Below are 24,034 nucleotides of genomic sequence, written 5' to 3'. Positions count from 1 at the left end.
TGGGTGGTTTTCATTTTCTTGATAACACCAGTTAGTATGTAGCTGTTTTAAAAAATTTTCTAAGTAATTTCGTTTAAGTATGAACAAAGCAAGAAGTTTTTAAATGATAAAACAAACAAAAAAGGGGAAAAACAGACAAAACTCAAGTTTCACATTAGAGATCAGAGAAGTTCCCATCAGAATGCATTTAAAACATGTATTTTTGTAAAATAAACCAAGTTGAGACTTGAGCATTGGACTAAATGAAAGTATGTATCTCCGGTTTGAGATTTAAATTTAAATAAATAAATTACAAGGTACTTGATACAACATGTCTACAGATAAAATCTAGCATGTACTGAGTGTTCAGCTGGTTTTCTGAGACACGAGTTTTCCCTATTAGTTATGCACACAACATTCTTCGTACTTTTTTTAGATACGGAGGTGGGAATGAATAAATTTCTTTAACTTCCCAAGTTAGACAATTAAACTGAGGTTCTTTCTAGCTCTGTATGAAGATGTCTGTGAACAAAGACTATCAAATGTGTTATAAATGAAAGAAGAAAATTGATCTAGGAAGAAAAGAAAGTGCATCTGCGCATGAACAAGGTCAGAGAATGTAGTATGATAACTATGCCACTGTGGTGACTGCAGCTGCCTGTATGCCTGCCTACAAGGAAGTTCCTGCTTTAAAATGACAGAAGGTAATTTTAGACGAGGTTACGTTAAAGGCCAGCTAAAGATAGTTAAAAACTTATTTCAAGCTCTGGCAGTGATGTCCTAAAAGCAGCAACACTGAAATATTTAAGATCAAACCATTTTACCTGCTGTTTCTGCAATTTATTCATTTGGGTAATACTTCACCTGGACACACTGAAATCTGACCATTTTTACATAAATACCTTACATGCTATGTTACCAATAAGAAAATGGGAAGGCACACAACAAAGTTATGACGCCAAAAAAATACAGTTTCTAAGTAATTTATTATCGGACCAACATTTTCAGTAACCTTTATGAATACTTTTAAGAGAAGGATCAAGACTAATTTTTAAAACGGAACTTAGCTTGTCACACAAATACAAGCGTGTACATATGCCAAGTGAGGGTGACTCAAACAGGGAACAGAGTGAAGCTTTTACTGTATGTTCTCATGCATAGCAGGAAGTATTTCGCACCACATATGTATTTCTGTTATCTGTTTTAGAAACATCAAAGCCAGAGTGACAAAACTAAATTAACTGAACAAAGTTGTTTTATAGCCTTGAAAATTATAAACATATAAAAAATCAAACACACACATTTGTTTTTCTATCTTTATAAAAACCGTACACTGACTTCCGTCCATCTTCCATTCATTTCTGTGGCTTACCTCTGTCCCTTACCCTAAGCCTAAACCTAACTATTACCAGTACATGCCTAAACCTAACCTATATTATATTATTAATATATTATTCACTAGTCAAGTGACTCATTATTATTTATAGTACAGTTTTCCACCAGGAAGACCACTTCCTGGTACTTTATTTCCTGGTAACTAATGCATTTTTAAGTTTTTTTTTTTTACTGGGTTCTAACCTTTTTTTTTAAATTAATGACTTAATTGCTTCTTTATCTTTTTGAATTATTAGTCTGTTATTAACTAATGTATTGCTAGAAGCTGTAGCTTTGTATTTATTCTTTTGTTCTTTGCTTTGCTACCTGATCATTCAAGTTCCTTATTGTGAAATGTTAGCACTTACCAATAAGGAGCACAGAAAGAACATGGGTTTTTTAACCCCAGATGTTACCGAGCAACAACCAAGCCAAATCTATTATTAAACACAACCTGACACCAAGTTTAGATGGCGACAAAGTGTGGGTCACATTCTGGTGACAGGCTGCATGTGACTAAAATGGATGAAGCATTTGTTGTCTGCCTCACATTCGATGTATCATATCTTGTTAGGACTACAGCTGCAAAAAAAATGCAATGTACTTAAAAATACAGTCTGAGTATGGTTCTGTATATGTATTTTATGATAAAAAGGTTCCTCTTTCTTAGTATTGCTTCTTCTTTTGCTATACCACTTTTAGACAAGTGAGTGTGGCTTCAGTTCGTCACTGCTGGTTTCATGTGACCTTTTAGACATTGAGCAATAAGAAGCAAAGTATTTCTACTGAAAAGGAAGCAAAAAACCCACACTTGGATATTAACTTTATTTCGTTATACCAGTTATACTCTGCATTTGTTGAAAGCAGACAAAGAAACTAAGTTGTGTAAAAACAAATTGGGAATCTTCACCTGTAAAAAAGGTGTTTAAAAATAAAAGGCAAGGGAATGGCGGCAAACATTTTTCATCAACCACTAAATTCAAAGTATTTACTTCTTTCTCTTTCTGCCAAGGTGGTAAAAAATTGGTAATGTTGCTGTTACAAGTGGAGGACAACAAATTTATTTAGGCACTGCTTTATATGAGACATGCTCTTTTTCTATGGTGATGCAGTAACTGAGTAGAGGGCGAAAAGGGTGTCAGTGCTTAATAGGCATGATTAGCCACAAACAGTGACTCTCCACCAGCAGCGCTGGCTCCAGCAGAAACATATTTACCCTGGCAGGCCTGGCTGTTAGCCTGCAAGAGAAGAAAAAGACAGCATTACTAAATGTGTAAAAAAAGGCAAGGAGAAGGCAAGGTTTCATGCTAGTTCTTTTCATCTAATATTCACACATACCAGAGCTCTCTTGACGAACTCTTCTTGGCAAGCCTTTCCATTCTCCTTCTTTCCTCCCCAGGCTTTCAGGGCAGAGGCCTGCAGGGCACGGCCATATGAGAAGGTCAGAGCCCATGGCCTGTGCAAAGGGCACTGGTTCATGGCATTCAGATTGACAGAGGCCTCCTCCTCGCTCTGGCCACCAGAGAGGAAGGTGACTCCTGCGCAACAAAAAGGAAGAAAGTTTAGCAGTGCACTTGTCTTGATAACTAGTTCTTGTGTGAATTATTCTATCAAGAGTTTAATGTGTGCAGGTCAGCAAGATTGTGCATTCATGTTACCAGGGACTGCAGGGGGCACAGTGCGGCGCAGGGCTGTAACAGTTGCCATGGCAATCTCCTGGTTGCTGTACTTGTGTGAGCAGGAGTGTCCAGGGGTGACCATGTTGGGTTTGAGCAGGGTGCCCTCCAGGTAGACATGGTGGTCAGACAGGGCTTTGTAAACGGCAGCCAGGACTTTCTCAGTGATGTACTGGCAACGCTTCAGGTCATGGTCACCATCAGGGAGAATCTCAGGCTCAACGATGGGGACAATGCCGTGCTATGGAAGGCAGGAACAGCACAAATCAAAGGGACTATGTTTGTAATAAATGTAGGGTCACAACAGTGTAAATATACTGTGTAATATATACTGTATGTCTGAATGTCATAGAGTTGTGTTGGTTGAGATAAATGCATTGCAATTTTTAAAATCACACCGAAGTTCATAGATCCTAACATTATAAGTCTAAGGGTTTAGTAAAGTTTACATAGCAGATGTTGCAATAATAAGTCCTCACAGAAATACTTGCACTTGCTTCTGGTGTACAAAACCCTTATCAAATGTGTTTCACCCAAACAACCAGGAAGTGGGTGGGTGGGTGGGATGATAATGAAAAATGCATGTCATGCTACAAAAGGCAGTTGTCTTTCCTGGTACGGTAAACTCAAAGAGTAACTTTAACAACAAATTTCATATTTAAAGTGACATTTCGGATTTAATTAAGCAAACACAGACTTTTTATACCAAAAAACCTATTTAAAACATTTAAAACATGTAAAATGCCCACACTTATTTAACAGTCTGTCTGTAGTGTCTCACCATCTGGCAAATGCTGGCATAACGAGCCAGGACATTGGCATTCTCAAAGATAGCCAGTTTTGAGGGAGTGGTAGGAGTGATCTTCAGAACACAACGCCATTTGGCGAAGTCAGCACCATCCTTCTTGTACTGTGCACAACGCTCATACAGTCCATCAAGACCTGTTGAAAGGGAGAGGACATATCAGAACAGTTTTTGAAAGGTACTAAAAGTTGGTGATGTATTGTTTGTTTTTGCTCACCCTGGGTGGTCGTCTCGCCGTTTGTTCCGGCCAGAGGGACGACACCCTTGTCGACCTTGATGCCAACCACCATGCCTCTTTCTTTGAGGTACTGTGGGAAAACTTTGCCATCGTCGGTCTTCTGGTACATGGTCTCGTGGAAGAGGATGACACCACCAATGCAAGGCACGACACGGTCGTCAGCGGTGAAAAGGAGCTGGCGGTACAGCCTCCTGTTCTCCTCAGTGTTCTCAGCATTGATGCTCTGGAAGCGCTTGGCCACACTGCCTGCAGATTATTAAAATCATTAGACATACTGAAACACTATACTGCTGTTTCTTAAAATGTCCATTTAAAGTGTCTACATTCAGTAATATTGTGAATGCTTATCCAGAGTTCACACTATAGTATTGTTCTGTAAGTTCTTTTCAGTTTACTTCTGCATACTTTGTACTATTTTAGCCATTTGTGTATCAGTATCAGTTCATTCATGAGATGGATGCTATGACTTTTGGTTTTTGTAACTTTTATACTTTTCAAAATGCTTAACTTTATTTTCAAATATTTCCCCCATAGAAATACATTGAAATCTGTTTGATTCCTACAAAAACATTGTTCTTTTTGAAATCTGCTTCAGCATACTAGCTTTTTTTTCCCTCCATCTGTTACTTTTAGTTTTTAGCTACTGTCCTTCCACTATTAGCTTTTAGCTAGCCTTTTGCTACTTTTGATTGTCAGCTACTGTTGTGATACTGTTAGCTAGCAGTTTGCTTTTTTTAGTTTGTATTCTTTTTCTTGTTTTAGCTTTTAGTTATTGTTTGCTTCTTTTCATTTTAACAACTCAGTTTTAGTTTCTCCTGCAAATTTCAGCAAAGTCATTCCACATTCATACAGCATTTTCTTTAGTTTTTATTTAAAGGTTTAAAGATTTTTGGTGCTTTAATGCCAAAATGTTATTTTTGCAATGTGTCATTTCACCTTTGGTCTAAAACACTTTGTGTTAGAACATATGCCTCTAATGTGTCCCTGCTGAAAGGCCTACACTCTCTTTTACTGGTCAGATGATTGGTCAAAAGTAGAGTCCAAAACAAATGAACAATGTTTGGAGAGGGTTGACTTAATGGTCTGGTTATTATGGCATTTTATAGTGATATAATAATTAATGCAGGAAAAATGCTCAGGCATCACTTAAAAATTCTGGAGTTGTGTGTTTCTTTATTTACTGAAAAAGATTAACTGTTTTTAATGATGTGGTGTTTGTTTTTTGTAACTTTGCAAAAAATATGATGTAATGTTTAAAATAGTTACAATCATTAAATTGCTTCTGCCTTACAAAGATATCTTCTTGGTTTATTGTGTTATAAAAAGTTTAATGCATTTTTCTTAGTGTTCTGATTAGTGTTGACTACCCTGAATGACCTACTTACCAGTGGACTCATCTGCAGCAAGGATTCCCTTGCCGGTAGCAACAATCTTCTGAGCAATATCACTGAGCTCCTTCTTCTGCTCAGGAGTGAGGAAAGGGTATGCGTGAGGCATCCTGACTCTAGAAAAGAGAATTCTTACTATCAAATAAGACAGACACAGAGCCCCAGTTTGATAGACAAAATACAAAAGTTCAACGAAACTGCAAAGCACGTATAGCTCTAGAGGTTTGGGTTGTGGTTTTTATATATGTGGGAAATTGTTTGATGAAAGGAGGACAAGCTTGTAGAAAGGAATTGGTGAATAAGAGTTTTGCATAACGTTTTCCTGTCTGTTAAGAACAGAGACTACACCAAACTCTACTTGGGTAATTATATTTAGTGCAGCTGTAACTGCAGCAGAGGTTCCTATAACATGTCTTATTACAACATGTGGTTCAGGGGACTTTGTACAAGTGGCAGAAAAGAATGTCTCTGCTGCCTTATCTTCAATGCATCTAGCCACACTGATGACGAGCATGTGGATAACCTATTCCATTTTCTTATAATTCATTTTATTTATTTTTTATAAATAAAATCCCATATTTAAAAAACATGACAAAACCTTACAAAACCTTCAACTTTATCCTCACCGCTCCTTTTCCTTCAAAGCCCACTCCACTCTCGCCTTGTCTGTGCCTGCACTATGAATAGATTGCACTAAATTTACACCATGCATTGCGTGCGTATTTCAGCTGAGAGCAAAAAAAACAAAACACTTGCACAGAAAACTGTGTCAGAAGATTAACATGCAAACAGATCTGAGAAACTCAGAGCATCTAAAATGGAAACTTTGTCAAACTTGTGAGTCATAGGAGTCTGCACTAACTATCAGAACTTGAGCTGAGCTGAGCTAAAGGTGAGCTCAAACACTTAGTCACATCTGTTAGTAAACTGGAGAGTATACTATTGGTCAGGCAGGGTGTTAAATTAAGCATAAAAATATGTAAAGAATGATTTTTTCATGACAGTAAATCATTTCAGTGATAATTAGTAAACACTGTGTACAGAGAAAACAAATGTGCAGTCAGTCACCTGTGACGTGCATTGTGGGTTTGATCTGCTCTGATAAAGTGTCAGTGACAAGAAGTGGTTTCCTTTAAAAAACATTTCCTCTGCATCAGTTCTATGTCTGTGGCTTCATGCACATCATGCTTTTGAATAAACAGGATATTTAAAGAGTGGCACACAAATCCGTTTAAAGCATTGCATTTGTATCATAATTGTTAGGGAAATTTTCTGCTCTTTTTTTACCTTTGAGGTTGGGAGGAGAGCTGAGACAAGAGAGGGAGGCAGGAGATCCGACCTTCGTCTGCGACACCTCTCCAGTGTGCTGGCCCTTGTATTTATCCTCCCATAGTGACCCCTCACATTTCAGCTGCCCAGCTATAAAAAGATCAGGACGCAACCAGAGAAGGCTTGTGACATTCAGCAGGGCTTGGGCTGGAGTAACATGTTAGTGAGCAGCCACTGAAAGGGCAAAGAGTGTTTCAGTGAATGGCAGGGAATGCAACAAATAGGGACCAGTTGCATTGGAAGAAGAACAATCAGGACTGCTGTCTAAAGAATAGTACATATTGATGAGATGAGATGAGATGAGATGAGATGAGATGAGAAGCTGTAGGTATTATCCAGAAAAAAAAAACAAGATTTATTAATAAGCCTCAAATTCACAATAGTTTTCTTCCATCCGCATTAAATAAAACCAGTGACCTTTTAGTCCTACCCTTGCACTGTTACAGTTTTAAGACTTTCTCATTATATACTGAAATATGTAGATCTCATACACTATTTTGCTGCAGTCAGATTGTTTGCTGCATTAAGCAAGAAAAAAAACCCCATCTCATTAAAAATAGATTATTTTAAAGCCAATGTGGAGGAAGATGTCTTTAGGTTTTTTCTAATAGCACACACACACACTCTTACACAGGGACTTGTAGAGCATGTGACAACATTGCAAACTTGCCCTTAGAAATCTAAGCCAGATGCAGTAGCACAGCACTCTGATCCTTTGACCTTCTCCTGACCTTTGTTAGCCATCTTTGCTTGGCAGAAAGGAGTTTAACTAGCAAGGCTGGTACATGGCATAAGTTGCACACACACACAGCCCTGTTGGTTGTTATATTACTGTTTTTTTACTCTCATTGAGACCAGTCCCATTGTTGAGTGTAGATGTGGAGGTGACAGGAGCACTGGGGGTTGGGTTGTACTGACAATAGAGAGTTAAGTTTATGGCTGATAAGCAATGGCAGGAGAGGAGGTCAATTTCCTGAACAGATGCTGTGGCTTGAATATGTCAAAAGCCAGAGATGGTTCTGCAATGTGAGGCACACAAGCTGGGGTATTATCTTGAAGTCACATGACATGATAAAAGTAAAGCTGTAGGTTTTATTTTTGGTCTAATGCCACAAGATACCAGCAAACACAGTCTTACAGTTAGCAACACAACACATCTACCCACATCTATGCAACCATCAGAATAATCTTTTATTTGGGCACCTTTTGTAACAACTGAAATATTTAAAAATAAATCAACAGTAGGCATAAAGCATCAATATACACTGCCTGACCAAAAAAAAGTCACCACCAAAAAAAAAGGTTACACACTCTAATATTTTGTTGGACCACCTTTAGCTTTGGTTACGGCACACATTCACTTTGGCATTGTTTCGATAAGCTTCTGCAACATCACAAGATTTATTTCCATCCAGTGTTGCATTAATATTTCACCAACATCTTGCATCGATGATGGTAGAGTCTGACTGCTGTGCAAAGCCTTCTCCAGCACATCCCAAAGATTCTCAATGGGGTTAAGATCTGGACTCTGTGGTGGCCAATCCATGTGTGAAAATGATATCTCATGCTCCCTGAACCACTCTTTCACTGAAAATATATTTTTCTGAAAATATCCATTGATGGAATAATCTGGTCATTCAGTATATTCAGGTAGTCAGCTGACCTGATTCTTTGAGCACGTACTGTTGCTGAACCTTGACCTGACCAACTGCAGGAACCTCAGATCATAGCACTGCCCCCACAGGCTCGTACAGTAGGCACTAGGCATGATGGGTGCAACACTTCACCGGCCTCTCTTCTTACCCTGATGCACCCATCACTCTGGAACAGGGTAAATCTGGACTCATCACACTACATAAACTTCTTCCATTGCTCTTGAGTCCGATCTTTATGCTCCCTAGCAAATTGAAGCTTTTTTTCCAGTTAGCCTCAGTGTTTTTCTTAAGGCTACACAGCTGTTCAGTCCCAATCCCTTGAGTTCCATTCACATTGTGCTTGTGGAAATGCTCATACGTTCACTATTAAATGTAGCCCGAAGTTCTACTGTTGTTTTTTTCTGATTTGATTTCACCAAACGTTTAAGTGATCGCCGATCACAATCATTCAGGATTTTTTTCCAGCCACATTTCTTCCTTGAAGACGATGGGTCCCCACTATCCTTCCAGTTTTTAATAATGTGTTGGACAGTTCTTACCCCAATTTTAGCAGTTTCTGCAATCTCCTTAGATGTTTTCTCGGCTTGATGCACACCAATGATTTGACCCTTCTCAAACAGACTGGCATATTTTCCATGACCATAGAATGTGTCTTTTGACATGGTTGTTTAAGAAATGAGAAACAACTCATTGCATCAGTTGGGGCTAAATAACTTGTTGTCAGCTGAAACATAATCGCCCATGCAGTAATTATCTAATAGGAGGCTCATACCTATTGTCGAACCTAACCTTGGCTCACTTCTGGTCCTTTTAACTCAGACAATTTACCCTTTAAAGGATGACGCTACAAAAGAACTAGAGTTGAACTATTTATTCTTAATAATGCAGAAAGTTATTTCAAGGCCAGCGCTGGGACTGTCTACAACATCTTATGGATAAAGCAGAGCAACGTCTGTTTCTGCTTTGTCCACTTTTGTTTTTTCCCCAAACGAGAAAGTTTCATATCAGAACTTGAAAGTGCCACTAGATGTAACTCCTCCTCCATTTCCTCTATACACTTTGAACAGTCCTCTTACGATGCAGTTTGCTTTCAACACCTCCTTGACACTCTCAGGTAAATGAAGTGTCTCACACTGTTTCTGAATAAATCAATTTGATCAGAGAGGATTTCACACTTTCATTTTACACTTTCAATGGGAGGATCACAATGAACTGGATAATTATTGTGACACTTTTCTGGTCAGGTAAGAAAAGTTTGTGCCTTGCTACTTTGTCTTAAATTATTTTGTAAGGATCTTTTGTGCAGTTTGAGTAGTTCATTAATACCCCTTCCACCCTTTTTGTTTGGGAAATTCCAAACTTGTGTTTCCCCAATTTGCCAAAAGTACAGAAGCATCATCAACAATAACAGGAAGAGTGGGAGAGTATTTTTTTCAATGATGATTTCCAAGTGTTCATCTCATCCTCTGTGAATCCATTTGTCTAAATATGAAATTCACTCTTTTTGGTAATTCGGACTTCTGAAATAGTCATTCGGCACTAATATTACAGCTGAACTAAATACTGGATTTCAGTCCTATAAAACTATCAAAATCAAATCTTGGATACTAAATTACTGTAAGTCCTTCAGTTCCTGTACTGTATGCAGTACAGCACATTCTCTCTTCATGTGCTTGATTTCCTCAGAACACCTGTTTTTTGTACTTCTCTGTGGATACCATTTAGAACTTTTCTGACAATTTTGCTGAAGTCAAAAAGTTGCAGCATTAAAACAAAAAGCTAGAAAAATATAAAGCAGAAGTGGCATTTATCTCAGTATTATGAAATTAAAAAAAAAGGAAAAATGCATTCTTGATCATTTTTTTACTCTCATAATTTCACGCGATGTTACTTTCAACAAGGATGTGAAACTCTTTAAAGTCTTACTGTTGCTGAAATGTCACAGATTTACATACATGCTTTGTCTTGTTACAGTTAAAAACAAGAAATCTTGTAACTATCATATAGGCTAAACCTCAAGACAAGGCCTTCTGTGAAAGAAATGCCCTTCACTGTCAGAAAAAAACATGTTGCAGACAAAGAGCTTTTTCTTAAAGTAGACAATTTTGTGAAGGCTTTATAAATGTTTTTTTTGTATCAATTTAAAGGAATATAACAATCCTAGTTCAACAGAAAGAAAGCTGAATCCACAATTCATTTGAAGTATTTTTTAGTTTTTTACATTATATTTTCCACTGTGGTTTGAAATTGAACTATTTTTTTTCCTTAGTGATTTGTAAAACAGTATGAAAAAAGCCAGTATGGCAGACTGTCTTTCACCCTCTAATACCTGAAAATCACATATATCATTATGCCCGCCGCCATGAAAGTCAGTAATCAGATAGTAATCATTGGAGGTATATCTACAACTGATTAACTTTAGGAGTCACCCCAATTCAAGATGGCTGCCACTGATAACAAACCTTAGTAAAAAGCAAACATAAAAATTGTCATAACACAGTCAATTTTAGAGATATTGAAATTAATTTGGTGTGTTTGTAGCTGAGAGTCAATCCCAACACAAACTGTAGGTGCTATCAGATCGCACAAGATCATTTTTTAAATTTTTGGCATACAAGGTGGAGGGTGATATGCATGCCTTCAGGAAATGCTAATTTCATTTAGAAAGGACAATATTGTAGCACATATTATGCTTTCATGATTAAACTTCATAATGGCTTTTGTGGATTTTCGCTTCATTCCTCAGTGTTTAAAGCTGCCCTTTGTTTTAACATTGATCCTGTGGCTTGGAAGTCCCTCAGTGACCCTGCTGCAGGGTTTGGCTACCAGGTTGTGCAGAGACGATCAGAGTGAGTCAGAACACATATTATTTTGTTCACTATCTATCAATACAATAATTTAGCTTTTTTTTTCAGAAACATGCTTCCTAACTGACAAAATAGGGAACTGTGCTCACCAATCATTCACTGTCACACATTTGTTTGGTTTTGTTTTCTCAGTTTGCTCATCAGTGCTCCACTTGAACAGTATTCCAGCAATGAAAGAGGACAAATATATCAGTGCACCACTGAGAAATGCCAGATTTTGCATATACTAGGTAGGAATCATTTTATTAACAAATGTTCTGATAAGAATTTTAAAGGAAAATGTATTTTGGCACAAACATATTTCATTTTTTGTTTATCGATTTATTTATGCATTTGTTTATTGTACACAGTTTGTTACTGGGGTTTGTGGGGATCATATAACTGATTTAAATTCTGGAGATTTTTTTTTTTTACACTAGATAGTCAGCTAAAATCATAGCAAAGGGTGAAAATGAAATCTATTATGCATCCAATCCTCCCACTGAAGGAATACCTCAAGTAGATTAATGGGATAGCTGCCTAATTATTGAAGTTTTAAACAGACATAGCTGATAATAATCACTGCATTGCATGGGGAATGGTTGGGTGTGTCATCATTGTGTCTTTCAAGGCACTTCAAGGGTGCTTCAGTGGCATTATTGTAAAATACAAAATAATATTTTGGAGCTTTGATAGTTTTAAACATATTTAATTTATAACAGTAAATTTTAAATGTGTTATTGCCTTGGTTCCAGAGGTGAGTAAAAGGTTTTTAAAAGCCAGCAGCACATGAGGTACAACAAGGGAAACAGTCAAAGGAAATGATCAAATTAACTTTTGACTAGAAACCAGGCATACACGCAGTGCAAATATTACACTATTTAACTTTGGTTTTATGTTTTGTTTATATTTTTATTCAAATGAATAAATAAATGCAATTTGTCAAACATTTTTACAGAGAAAGGAAAACAACATGTCAACATGTCCCTTGGTTTGGCAATGACAAGTGACCCCGAAATACAGAGCACTTTGGTGAGTTGGTGAACTGCAGAGGTGGCAACTAAAATGATCTGGGAAAATCTGTCTCGCAGCTTCATAATACAAAGTTTAAGAAAATAAATAACCTCTTTGTGAAACCTAATACTCTTTTTATTTAGTTATGCGGACCAACCATTCCTAAAGAGTGCAAAACTATCACCATGTACAACGGTTTGTGCATTGAGATAGATGAGCAGAATAATTATGAAAAGTCTTACCCAGAATCTACTCAAGGTAAACACTTGATTTTTAAATGCAGAGTCAGTACAATGACTCTCTACTCACACTAAACGTCTAACATTTTGACAAGAATTCTGAATACAGATATACTTGCCATGTGATTTGTCCATTGGGTCACCTAAAAACAGTACATTGGAGGCAAGGATAAACTCTGCTGACAACAGTAGAGACGTTTAAAATTCTCTCTTGTTTAACAGAGTGTCCATACCAAGCTGACATTGCATTTCTGCTGGATGGCTCACACAGTGTGAGTGATGAAGATTTTAGTAAAATGAAGACTTTTGTGAAAAAATTAATTAGCACATTCTGGGGAAGAGGTACAAAGGTAAGACACACACACACACATATTGTACGAACATAGATGAGCATGTGTTTATGTTATTAATATGTACATAGTATATATGTACATGGAAGGTACAAAAAAATATTAAAAGTGACACAAATGTTATTATTTCAGGCAAATTATTAGCCTAGTCCCCCCTTCACATTGGCTTACGACCCCAGCCAGAAGATAGAAAGTCTTTTTTAGCCTTACAAAACTTCTGTTGCAAAGCTGTGGTGGTTTATTGTCATGACAGCAGTGTAGCAGGATCCTGGGTAGAGCGTGGCAGCATTGACATTAATGAGGGGTCCACTCACACTGGGTTAGGAATCAAAAAGGACTTGCCACGGCTAAGACAGGGATAATGATAAGGTTGTGGAAACAACTCAGATGCGATACCTATTGCAGGATTCTGACAGGATCTTATGGCACACAGCTGCATCCTGTCGTGGTCTAAGAAAGTTGTACCAGGGTGGGCTCGTAGAGTATGGTAAGGGCGCAGAAGTGTGTCTCACAGATCTAGAGAATACAGAAAGATTGATTTGATGAGCATTAAGAACATAGCAACATCATGACTGAATTCACACTGAAAAAGGTTTTTAAAATTTTCTGCAAACCTGCCACGTTTTAATAACTCATGGCAAGCTGCCATCATCCTGTGTGAAGGGGGCCTTACCTTTAGGTTATTTCCAAATGTTTACTTAATTTTATTGTTTTTTCCTTTCTTGTGCAGTTTTCCATCTCCCAATTTTCATCAGGACCTGAAATTCATTTTAACTTCAGTTCATTTCCCACCCAAAACTGGGAAAAGGAAATTGATAAAATAAAACGACAAGGTAGAGGAACCAACACAGCTAATGGCATCCAAACTGTTGTGTAAGTACCTCTGTGATGTAAATGTATCACGTTATTTCATACAAATGTTATTTCAAAATAAGGTCAAAGAGTATAATTTTTTCATAAATCAAACATCAAAGAAAGGTAATGCCTGTGATAAACCTTTTGCTGCTTGAGGAAAGTTGAAACTAGAGTTAGAAGCCACTTTTCTTTTTTGCCCATAGAGACTAAAGCTTATGAAAACAAGTCTTGACTCAATAACAACTCTGGATTTCCAAAGCAACACTATGAAGCTGGCAGTATGAGGTTATACAATCAACCAACATAAAGAAAAGGTCCACTCCATTAAAATGGGTGCTAGGTCAAAAATGTAGTAATAATGGAGAACAAAGAGTGGATCTGTACACCAACCAAAATCCAGGCCACCACTCTTCCTCAACAAACTCTGAATACAAAATTGTCATCTATAAATGCAGGTATTAAATATAATGATGACTCTGTATTCAGATCTTGTTAGTCTGAGGGAGGGCAGTGGCCCCAAAACATTATTCATAAATATATAATATCATCACTTACTAATATAATATCAGCCAGAACATAGATAGTTTTTGCAGAGTCTTAGCGAGGTCTTTAAGCATGTATTAAGAACACAGTGGGCTTCCTGTAACGCATCACAGGGGATGATGGATCTACAATGGTTTGAGCCTTTACAAAACTTTTGTAGCACAGCTGTGGTGGTTTATTGTCATGATAGCAGCGTGGCATGGTCCTGGGTAGAGTGGGGGAGCAGTGGCAGCATATGCATGATGCGGAGTCCACTCGTACCGGGTTGAGCATCAAGAATTTGATGCAGGACTGGCCCCAGAAAAGGCCAATTGGAGCTTTGTTTGTTGAGCAGCTACACTCACTGTTCTTCAGTATTAGGTAATACATGACTGGAATTTATGTGGACACTAACAACAATACCACTTTACTCATTGTGCAAAAAATTGTAGCAACACTGAATAAATTTACTTCCCTTATAAAGATGAAGTCAGCTCAATTTATTTAAAGGTAAGTGGACTTATTTTTTGTTTCTTGAAGATATTTAATTTCTTATTTTTGAGGAGTTTTCTTATTTCAGAACAGAAAGGTGTAGAGTTAGCCCTGAATGTGATTTTTGTGTAAGCTGGTTTTTAATTCAAAGTTCATGTTTATTTATGTTGCCTATTTTATTTAGTAAGTATTTACCTCTTATACTTTCTGTTTGCTTAATTTCCTTATTTCAATTGGTCCTCAGTTGCAGTTGTCACAACTATGTCCATTTTGTCATAATGTTTGTCATTATATAATACATAGCTCCTGGTTTCCTTTGCCCCTTTTTGTCCTTGTTGTCAAAGACATCTTGTTCGCACTGATTGTGTTGGTTCCCTCTGTGTTCTAGAATTTATTACTGTTCTGTGCCCTGGTAACAATAAAAAAAAAAACATTTTTTTTACCGTTACCTCTGGACTTAGTTTCTATTTGTGACACATGTAAATTGTCTTGCCATTCATCGCATCAGTTGTTAAACTCTTGTGCAATATGAGAAGCATCCTGACATTTATATTACAAATGCATGGCACAACACAATGTCATGTGTGTTGGAGATAGAGGCGAACCCAGTGTGCAGACTCAGGCAAGAGCTAATTTATTAAAATAAAAGGTAACCAAAAACAACGGCTGACGTGGCAGCAAAACTAAACATAAAAACACCCTAATAGGAGCAAAACATGAAGCAAGACATAAAACCAACAAGACAGTGCATGAAGCAACAACAAACCAGCAGTGAGTGGAGGAAATGAACAGGTTTTAAAAGCAGAGGGTAATTAGGTGAAGTGGACACAGGTGAGATGATTACAACACTAGGAACAAGTGTAGATGGGCGTGAGAGGCAAACAATAGACTGAGGAGAAGTGAATGAAAACAGGTACAGGGACAAGACAAAACATGAAGACAATAAAAGAAGCAATAAACCGAATCCAAAAACACAAAGAAAACCCAAATCCTGACAGACAAGAGTCAGCTCCTTGGGTCAAGACCCAACTGTCCACTTACAGTCAATCTTTTGAGGGCAGTACTGTACATAATTTGGACAGAAAAGATGTCTGGTTTGACAGAGGAGTAAATGAAGAAGAACCAACATTAACAAGAGGCTTCAGGTTCCACCTATCCGGCAGATACAATGCAGCCTTGAGCATAATCCTCAGACAGTTTCATATCAGTTCACATCTTGTTGCATATGATCAAAACATCTCACACACTGACTAGGTTGACAGTAACCCCAGCCACCCTCAGGAGGACTGGGAAACAGAGTGATTTGCAGGTGAATAGTCCAACAATAGCTTATAAGTGTAATGAGTGAAAACTGATCTTATTTTTATTAAATTAGGGCTATAATAGCAGAACACTGAATCATTGACAAGAGAAATATGTTTTAGTGTTTTTTATCAGTTAGATTTTTTGGTAATAGGAAGAATATATGAACACTAATTTAAAACCAATGAAAAACAACCAAGAACTGTTTTATGTGTGTGTGGACAAAGGGAACATTTGTAATTTTACAAAAGCCAAAAACTTTGCACCTTTTAGTTTTGAACTGAGAGAACTTAAAGCAAAACATGCTCAAGAACTGGCTGCTTTTGGTTTAACCAAACCACATCCTGGATGACTGAGAATACACCTGCAAACGAACTCAATTTAGATAAAAACTGTCACAAAAAGTACAAAAAATTTTTTTTTAAATTATCTTTCTTTTTACAGGAATGACGTCTTCGTACCATCAGAGTCAAGGCCAAGTGCGTCAAAGATTTTGATAGTCATTACAGATGGAGAATCTGATGACCACGTTGACTTGCCATTGGCAATAAAATTAGCTGACGGTAAAAACATTACTCGATTTTCTGTTGGGGTGAGTTTTATCTGGATATTATTTTTAGAATTCATATGTGCAGACCATTGGTCTTTTTAGCTAAGTAACACAGAGTGACACAGTAGAACAGTATTCAGACAATAAATACTACTTTTGTAAATTGATGAAATGAAGTTTATGATCTCATTCACATTCTCTCCACATCTTTAGGTGGGCTCTGACTTTAAAATCAGTGGTTCAAGAGGACAGAAGGAGCTCAAACAGATTGCATCTGATGAACGCTTTGTGTTAGAAGTCAATAACTTTGAGGCTCTTGAAAAAGAACAGGAGAATTTGCAGGACAAAATTTTTTCAATTGAAGGTACAGATGTTATCTTACAAAACAAGTTTTAAATCAGCAGTTTTTATGTTAAGTTTATTGCTTTATCCTGAACAGTCAGATAGAAATCTGAACCATCATGACATTTGAAAATTACAATTTTAGTCTAAATAAAACTACTTATAAATAAGAGTTAATTTTAATAAACGCAATAAATTCTATGTTTAAAATGCTTGAAAAGATCTCTAAAAAATTCAAACTGTTGTTTTTTTACTTTGGCACCACAGGATCTAACACCGGTGGAGAGACACTGAAACATGAAATGTCTCAGGAGGGGTTCAGAGCAGCTTACTTATCTAAGGTAAAAATAATGATAATAATTAAAAAGAGGAAATTAACTGACTGTTAATTATGAGCTTACATAGAAGAAACACAATTTTTAGTTCAATGGTTCAATTATATTTAGATTTCCAATTTTTATACTCTGCATTACAGGAAATTCAGATGACTGCTGTCGGTGCTAACCAGTGGAGAGGAGCCTACAAAAAATACTCACGTCAGAGTGGCAAAAGCACTCAGTCATATGAACCAACGTTTATAGAGCCTGACAGTTATCTTGGTAAGAATATGACATTAAAACTAAAATATGAGGCTGTGTTTCAGCAGAGCTCTAGTCCAATTATGTTAAAGTAATTCATCAACCTAGTAAGCTTCTGCAAGCAACATTGATCAGAGAAATTTTAATTTAAACACCTAACAATAGTTCAAATTAAAGGTTTTGTTTTTTCCCAGAAGTAATTCTGTTGTTTGGACACATTGTCATTGATGTCTTTGACCAATAAATTTAGGTTATTCCATGGCTGTTGCTAAAACCCAATTAGGCACACTGATGACAATTTTTGGTGCGCCGAGATATAAACACGGAGGAGCTGTTATGACTGTTTTCAGAAATGAACCAAAAATAATAGACCCCTATCCACAGCAGGTAGGAATTTATAACTTGAAGTGCAAAATAATAATTTTTCCTTTCAAAATATGTTGTTTAACTTTTGGAAAGGTGTTTGACTGAAAACTTGTTGCATAATTTATTGCCTTTGCAGTTTCAGACTGGTGCATATTTTGGGGCAGAGGTTTGTGCCATGGATGTGAATTCTGACAGCATCAGTGATCTGATCCTCATATCTGCTCCGATGTACAAGGACAGAGACAGAGAGGGACGAGTTTATGTTTGCAAGTTATCTGACTGGGTAAATGACAGCCATACCTAGTGCAAGTTCATCGATATATTAGTTAGACTCTATATTAGTTAGATTTTTATGAGCCTGAATGACTTTCTCTCATCCTTCCATTTTCACCAGAATGTCAAGTGTCACTTTGATTCTCCATCACAACAAATAGTACTACGAGGGGATCCATCAGACAAAGGGAGGTTTGGGTCTTCTCTTGCTGTTCTGCCTGATCTAAATAGAGATAGATTTAATGATTTAGCGATTGGAGCTCCTTTGGAGAATAATGGAGAAGGCTCTATCTACATATTTCATGGCAAAGGAGGAGGACAAATTGATCCTACCTACTCACAGGTGAGTAAACCCAAAACCGACAAAGAAATACATTCGCTGTCTTATGTTTTATGTGTTTCCACAGCATCTTAAATCTTTCCAATTTATGTCAGGGGTTAAGTTAGGTATTTACTATTTCACAGAGAATTGCTGCGTCTGAAGTCCAATCAGGGCTGAAGTTCTTTGGTTTGTCAATCAGTCAGTGGTCCTACGATCAGAGCGGTGACACACTGCCTGATTTAGCCGTGGGTTCAAAGGGCACAGTTGTCTTACTCAGGTAAGTCAGAATGTGGTCATGCATTGTTGCTGTCTTTTATAATTTCATTTTATTGTTTTTTTCTTGTTAATTTTTCAACATTAACGTGCACATCATTGACATAAATAAAGATGTTCAAATGTATTCCATTGACTGACATTGTCCAAAATTAAAGCCAAAATGTCCAAAAAGAAAATGTATTTTAAAACTGCATAATTAAACACACAACAGCAAGGTAAGAACTTTTTGAATCAGCAAAAATCATTACATGACAAAAAAAAAAAAATCATATTTTAGCCTTGTCCAGAAGATGCTTTCAGTCCACTTGAAAATGAGCTCAAATTTATCTTTTTTAATACGTATTAAAAAAAAAATGCCATTCGTTTACATGGAGGGGTGGGACTTAAACATTGTACTGCAGCCAGCCACTAGGCTTCTTCAACTTCTGGCTTCTGGTCCCACGTTATATAGTATATGCAGATGGTATAAATGCAATAAAAAGGTTTTGAGTTGACAAGGCTTCAGTTTATTATTTAGTTTGAATTTTAATTGCAAAGCAAAATGCTGGTGATGTGACTCTCCTAGATGTATTCTTTTTTAGATCCAGGCCTATAGTGACGGTGGAGGCCACTGTTTCCTTTAACCCAAAGGAAATCCCAACTCAAAAAAACTGCACAAAACCACTGGAAGGCACAGCTACAATCTGCTTCAACATGAGTGGACTGTCTACAGTAGATTCAGGTTCCTTCAATTTGCATTTGTCCATTGGTATTTTTGAGTGAATATTTGTTTTTGAACAAAACATGTCTGTTTCAGTTCGAGCACAGATTAATTACACTTTAACACTGGATGCACTTCGTTTGACTCCAAAAAATCGAGCTTACATCAGTAACGATCAGAGAGACCTAATCGGATCTATTGATGTTGACTTAAATGTACAGATGTGCAAAAATGGGAATTTCCTTATCAAGGTAATGTTTAATAGCATCAGAATAACCTGCTGTAACGTAGATCCCACAGAGTAAAAAACACTGGTTTAATTAAATGTGCTACTTTTAGCCTTGTCCAGAAGATGCTTTCAGTCCGCTTGAGAATGAGCTGAAATTCATCTTCAACGGCTTACCCTCCAACACAAATCTTAGACCAGTTCTTGCCCACAAGGCTGAAACAAAAACCCGTCATCCTGTGAGTAACATTTAAACACAATTTATCAATTGAGCAATTTGATCTCTACACAGCTTTACTTTTGTAATTACTTTTTCTGAATTCCTGTTGTGGTTGCTGCATTGAGCATTAAACCACTTGGAGAGCTCAACTCTTCAAATGTTTCTTTTTTAATAATCCTACTTAACATCATATTTTCTTTCACAGATTAAGTTTGAAATCAACTGTGGGCCTGACATGTTATGTACAGATAACCTACAAGTAGATCTCAACTTCACCAGGTGAGGCCAAGATACAAAAGTGAAGATTTGCATGTTTGTGTGATGTTCTTTTACATATGAGTGCAATGCATTTGCATGAAAAATTAGTTAACTGCTTATTAAACATCTTTTTTCACTTTACTCTAGTAGGAAAAAAAGAGAATTTGAGACACTTTTCCATTATTTTGTAAATAGTTAAACTTTTCATTAAATGGTTGTACAGGAATCCTGTCTTGGTCTTATAGGTGCTTACTGTCTTGCACTTTAGCTGAGAAACCTTCACTAAAATCCTTATTTTCATAAACTGGTGTTGGTTTGTTCTCCACTTTAATGCTCATTTGCATAGTTGTGTGAGTAATGGGGACTAAAAAAAATTTAAGAAAGAAAAAAATAAGTAGAACAAATTGTAAAGTAGACACCGGTCTACCATGAGAATACAAGAAGCTTGGGCAAGTCTGATTGTTTTAAAGACAGGAGGTAATTAGGGGAAGTGGACACGGGTGAGATAATTACAAAACTTGGGGCAGGTGTAGATGGGTGTGGCAGGCAGACAAGATATAGACTGAGGAGAAGTGAATGATGAGGCACAGAGAACAAGACGAAACGTGAAGACAACAATAAACCCAAACCAAACAAAACCAGAATCAAACACTAAATACAAAAAGAAACACAGTAAAACAGAATCCTGACAATTATATCCAGCTGTCAGCCTTTTTTAGCAGCATGTTTCTGTTCTGAATCTGTTTTCAGTTTAACAATGCACCAAGCATGACTTTTATCTTGTTTCCTGTTTGTTCTTCTCATTTATTTTTTGTCTTTCAGATCCTCAGAGGTTAAAGTTGGCAGTGATGAGCTTCTGAATGTGACTGTCTCAGTGGAGAATACAGGGGAAAACTCCTACAACAGTCACATCATTCTCACATATCCTATTGGGCTCTCCTATAGGAAGTTTACATCTCTGCATGTAAGCCATCAAGTCTGGTTCAGTTCATCTCTAATCAGGAGCTCCTGAAAGCCTTACAGATGTTTGGTCTTTTCATACAGGGAAGAATTGAGTGCAACTCCTTGGACAGTGAAGATGGAGTAACAAGAGGAAAGACAGACTGCACTGTTGACAAACCTATTTTTAAAAGCAACTCTCGGGTTAGTTTTTTTACACTGCTGCTTTTTTCTGCTGCAGACAGTTCAGCAAAAGAGGAAGCCATCTGATCCCTTTGGTTTGTTTCAATTTAGGCTGTTTTCATTGTCTCCTACGGGTTCAATCCCAGCAGACAACTTGAAAGAAGGATCTTTGTCACTGCAAATGCTACCAGGTACCGTTTGTTTATCAGAGGTACTGGTCCTTGGAGCAGAATAAAAAAAATTTTTATGAATATTTTCTTCTGACTCTTCAGCAACAACAATCAGCACTCCAATTCCAGCAAACTCTACAAGAAGAAGGAGATTGAAGTGAAGTACAGCATCTCAATTGCAATCGAAGGGTCAGTTTCTCCTAGTTTAAACAAAAGAACAACTTTTAAGATGTATTATAATTTTAAACTCTATTAGCAAATATTCATTAAATGTTTACATCTGTTCAGCCCTCGCAGCTACAACAATTTCACATTTGGTAAAAACAATTTACAGAAGCCGTTGACACAATTAATAAAGGTAACCTCATCTTGCATCTCATATCAGTATTATCTTCAACTTAATGAAATTTAGTTTAGACTCTAACTTTATGTGCAATTATCCTCTGAAGCCTTGTTTTTTTCCACTTCTTTTAGGTAACTAATAGCTTGAGAGAGCTGAATTTTACTGTTGTGATCAAGGTTCCGCTAAGGCTTGGTGACAAAGACATTTGGGTGGACACAAGCAGTCTGCAGGTGAAATATGTTCAATAACTTACAAATTATAAAAGAATAAGATGGATAGAAGTGGTAAATTGAAGAAGTGAAACTGAAATAAATGCACTCTATTTTCAGATTACAGATTGTGAAAGAAATGAAGACGAAAAACCTGAAGTGACAGATTTTGTTGCACAAATTCAAAAAAGTAAAACTGTGGTAAGTATAATTGCCCCTGCTGAAATGCATGATAAAAATAGGACTTTATACAGTACTGCAGTTTACTTTGCAATTATTGCCCACAGGACTGCTCTGTAGCAAGCTGTAGAGTGTTCAGGTGCAGCAGATTCATGGAAAGGTTACACGTGAAGACATATACAATCTCTGCAAACCTGAGCTCAGGATGGATAGAGCAGGTAAGTGAAATGCAGCTGACTTTACTTGAAAAGTGCAACTGGTCCTGACTAGAAATGATAAAATAACTTTATTAAATCTTCAAACTTATTCAGCTCTAGTGTCATTTGAAAACCCCAAGAATCTAAATATAACAAACCCTCTTGTCTTTCATCCTTTCAGATTGGACTTCCATCTGCCACTTTTCTCTTGATTACTACAGCCAGTCTAGAATATGACAGAAATCAGTACATCTTCCTCTCAAAAGCCTCTAACAACGTCCCTCCTGTTCGCAAGGTGACTGTACATCATAAGCACATTTTTATGTAGTATTAGAGCTCTTGAATTTATTGATACTATGTCACTTTGTCTTTCAGATTGAGGCTGAGGTAGAAGTGTTTGCTGAACCAGATTTCACCAAAGAGATCATTGGAGGATGTCTGGGAATGTTGTTTTTTCTTCTTCTACTCACTGTTGGTCTGTACAAAGTGAGCAACTGCATTATTTTAGTAAATTAGTTTTAGTTAAAAAGTGACAACTAAGACAGATATTATCATTCCAAAACCATTGCAAAAGTTATTCATTCATCTGCTTCATCTGATTCGTCTGCTGTGCCACACATGCTGCGTAGAAATGCACTCTTTTTTTAACTCACACTTTTCTGTTTTGCTCACAGGCTGGTTTTTTTAAGAGCAAATACAATCAGATGACTGGGGAAAATGTAAAAGGAGAAACTGATCCAATGAATGGTTGAGCTGCATCTAGAAGAGGATTAGAGTCAAATTCATTGCCCTGCCTAAAAAACAACCCCCCCCCACACACACACAAACTCTCCACTTTACCATCCTTTTCAGGGAATTTCTGGTGATACATAGTGCATATTACATGTACCTTTTCAAACCTGTCTAAGAACATTTGGATAGTCAAGAAAATATTACAGGGTATTGTAATTGCAATGCACTCCATGGTACATAGGAAGAATTCTTGAACACAGCTATTAATAAATATGATGGACTATTTCTGAGGCTTTAATATACACTGGCTCCTTAAAGGGACTGTGCCTATTCATTTTACATTCTGAATTAAATAGCATATTTTGTTGTTCAGGGAAATGTTTATGTATTAAAATTTCTCCAAACATGCTTTAATATGTACATCTGTTTTTGTGATTGACAACATACAATATGATATAGGTTGTATTATTATTTTTTTTACCACAAAATGTAAAACTGTAAAATCTCTAAATTTCAAAATGATAAAGCTGCTTGTATGCTAAAAAGGTGTAAATAAAATGCATAATTTGCTTTGAGAATAAACATCAAAGTTGTATTACATAAACCTGAAATAAGTATTTTTCATTTATTTAAACCAGACATTATAAGCTTCATCAGAATGGTTAGAATTCAGGCAGCACATAGTCCTGGGTCCTGTTTATGTATATACGTTCTCCCTTTGCACGTGTTTTTTCGCAAGCGTTTCAACAGTCCAGAAACTTTCATGTTAGGTTACTTGATGGTCCTAAATTGACCTTGGGTATGAGTGTAGGCATGCATGATTGTTTGTCTTGTCTTTCTGTGCGGGTTCTGTGATGGACTGGCAGCCTCTCACCCACTGACAGCTGGAGATAAGCAGCAGCTCTC

The 24,034-nt window shown here is 36.9% G+C and overlaps 2 protein-coding genes across 2 annotated transcripts; one reads left to right on the top strand and one right to left on the bottom strand.

The window, feature by feature from the left end:
• Positions 1–2,159: 2,159 nt before the first annotated feature.
• On the bottom strand, positions 2,160–6,896 carry aldoab (aldolase a, fructose-bisphosphate, b). Its single transcript, XM_017438300.3, has 7 exons — positions 6,748–6,896; positions 5,458–5,576; positions 4,052–4,318; positions 3,811–3,971; positions 3,012–3,270; positions 2,692–2,891; positions 2,160–2,591 (listed from the first exon to the last, which is right to left on the bottom strand). Exons 2-7 carry the CDS (start codon positions 5,567–5,569, stop codon positions 2,499–2,501), a joined length of 1,092 nt encoding a protein of 363 aa, XP_017293789.1. The 5' UTR covers positions 5,570–5,576; positions 6,748–6,896; the 3' UTR covers positions 2,160–2,498.
• Positions 6,897–9,516: 2,620 nt separating this feature from the next.
• On the top strand, positions 9,517–23,739 carry LOC108246121 (integrin alpha-M-like). Its single transcript, XM_017433501.3, has 30 exons — positions 9,517–9,688; positions 11,191–11,293; positions 11,444–11,541; positions 12,249–12,322; positions 12,448–12,562; positions 12,766–12,893; positions 13,624–13,766; positions 16,509–16,656; positions 16,828–16,978; positions 17,224–17,297; positions 17,432–17,555; positions 17,785–17,921; positions 18,037–18,183; positions 18,295–18,516; positions 18,639–18,772; positions 19,353–19,492; positions 19,568–19,722; positions 19,811–19,936; positions 20,123–20,196; positions 20,998–21,139; positions 21,220–21,318; positions 21,409–21,488; positions 21,570–21,656; positions 21,756–21,825; positions 21,942–22,040; positions 22,140–22,220; positions 22,307–22,417; positions 22,578–22,691; positions 22,772–22,882; positions 23,071–23,739. Exons 1-30 carry the CDS (start codon positions 9,652–9,654, stop codon positions 23,146–23,148), a joined length of 3,402 nt encoding a protein of 1,133 aa, XP_017288990.1. The 5' UTR covers positions 9,517–9,651; the 3' UTR covers positions 23,149–23,739.
• The last annotated feature ends 295 nt before the right edge of the window (positions 23,740–24,034 follow it).

Source organism: Kryptolebias marmoratus, linkage group LG17 (assembly GCF_001649575.2).
Source record: "Kryptolebias marmoratus isolate JLee-2015 linkage group LG17, ASM164957v2, whole genome shotgun sequence".
NCBI lineage: Eukaryota > Metazoa > Chordata > Actinopteri > Cyprinodontiformes > Rivulidae > Kryptolebias > Kryptolebias marmoratus.
The sequence above is the reverse complement of the archived record's forward strand: the minus strand, read 5'-3'. Positions and strand labels throughout refer to the sequence as shown.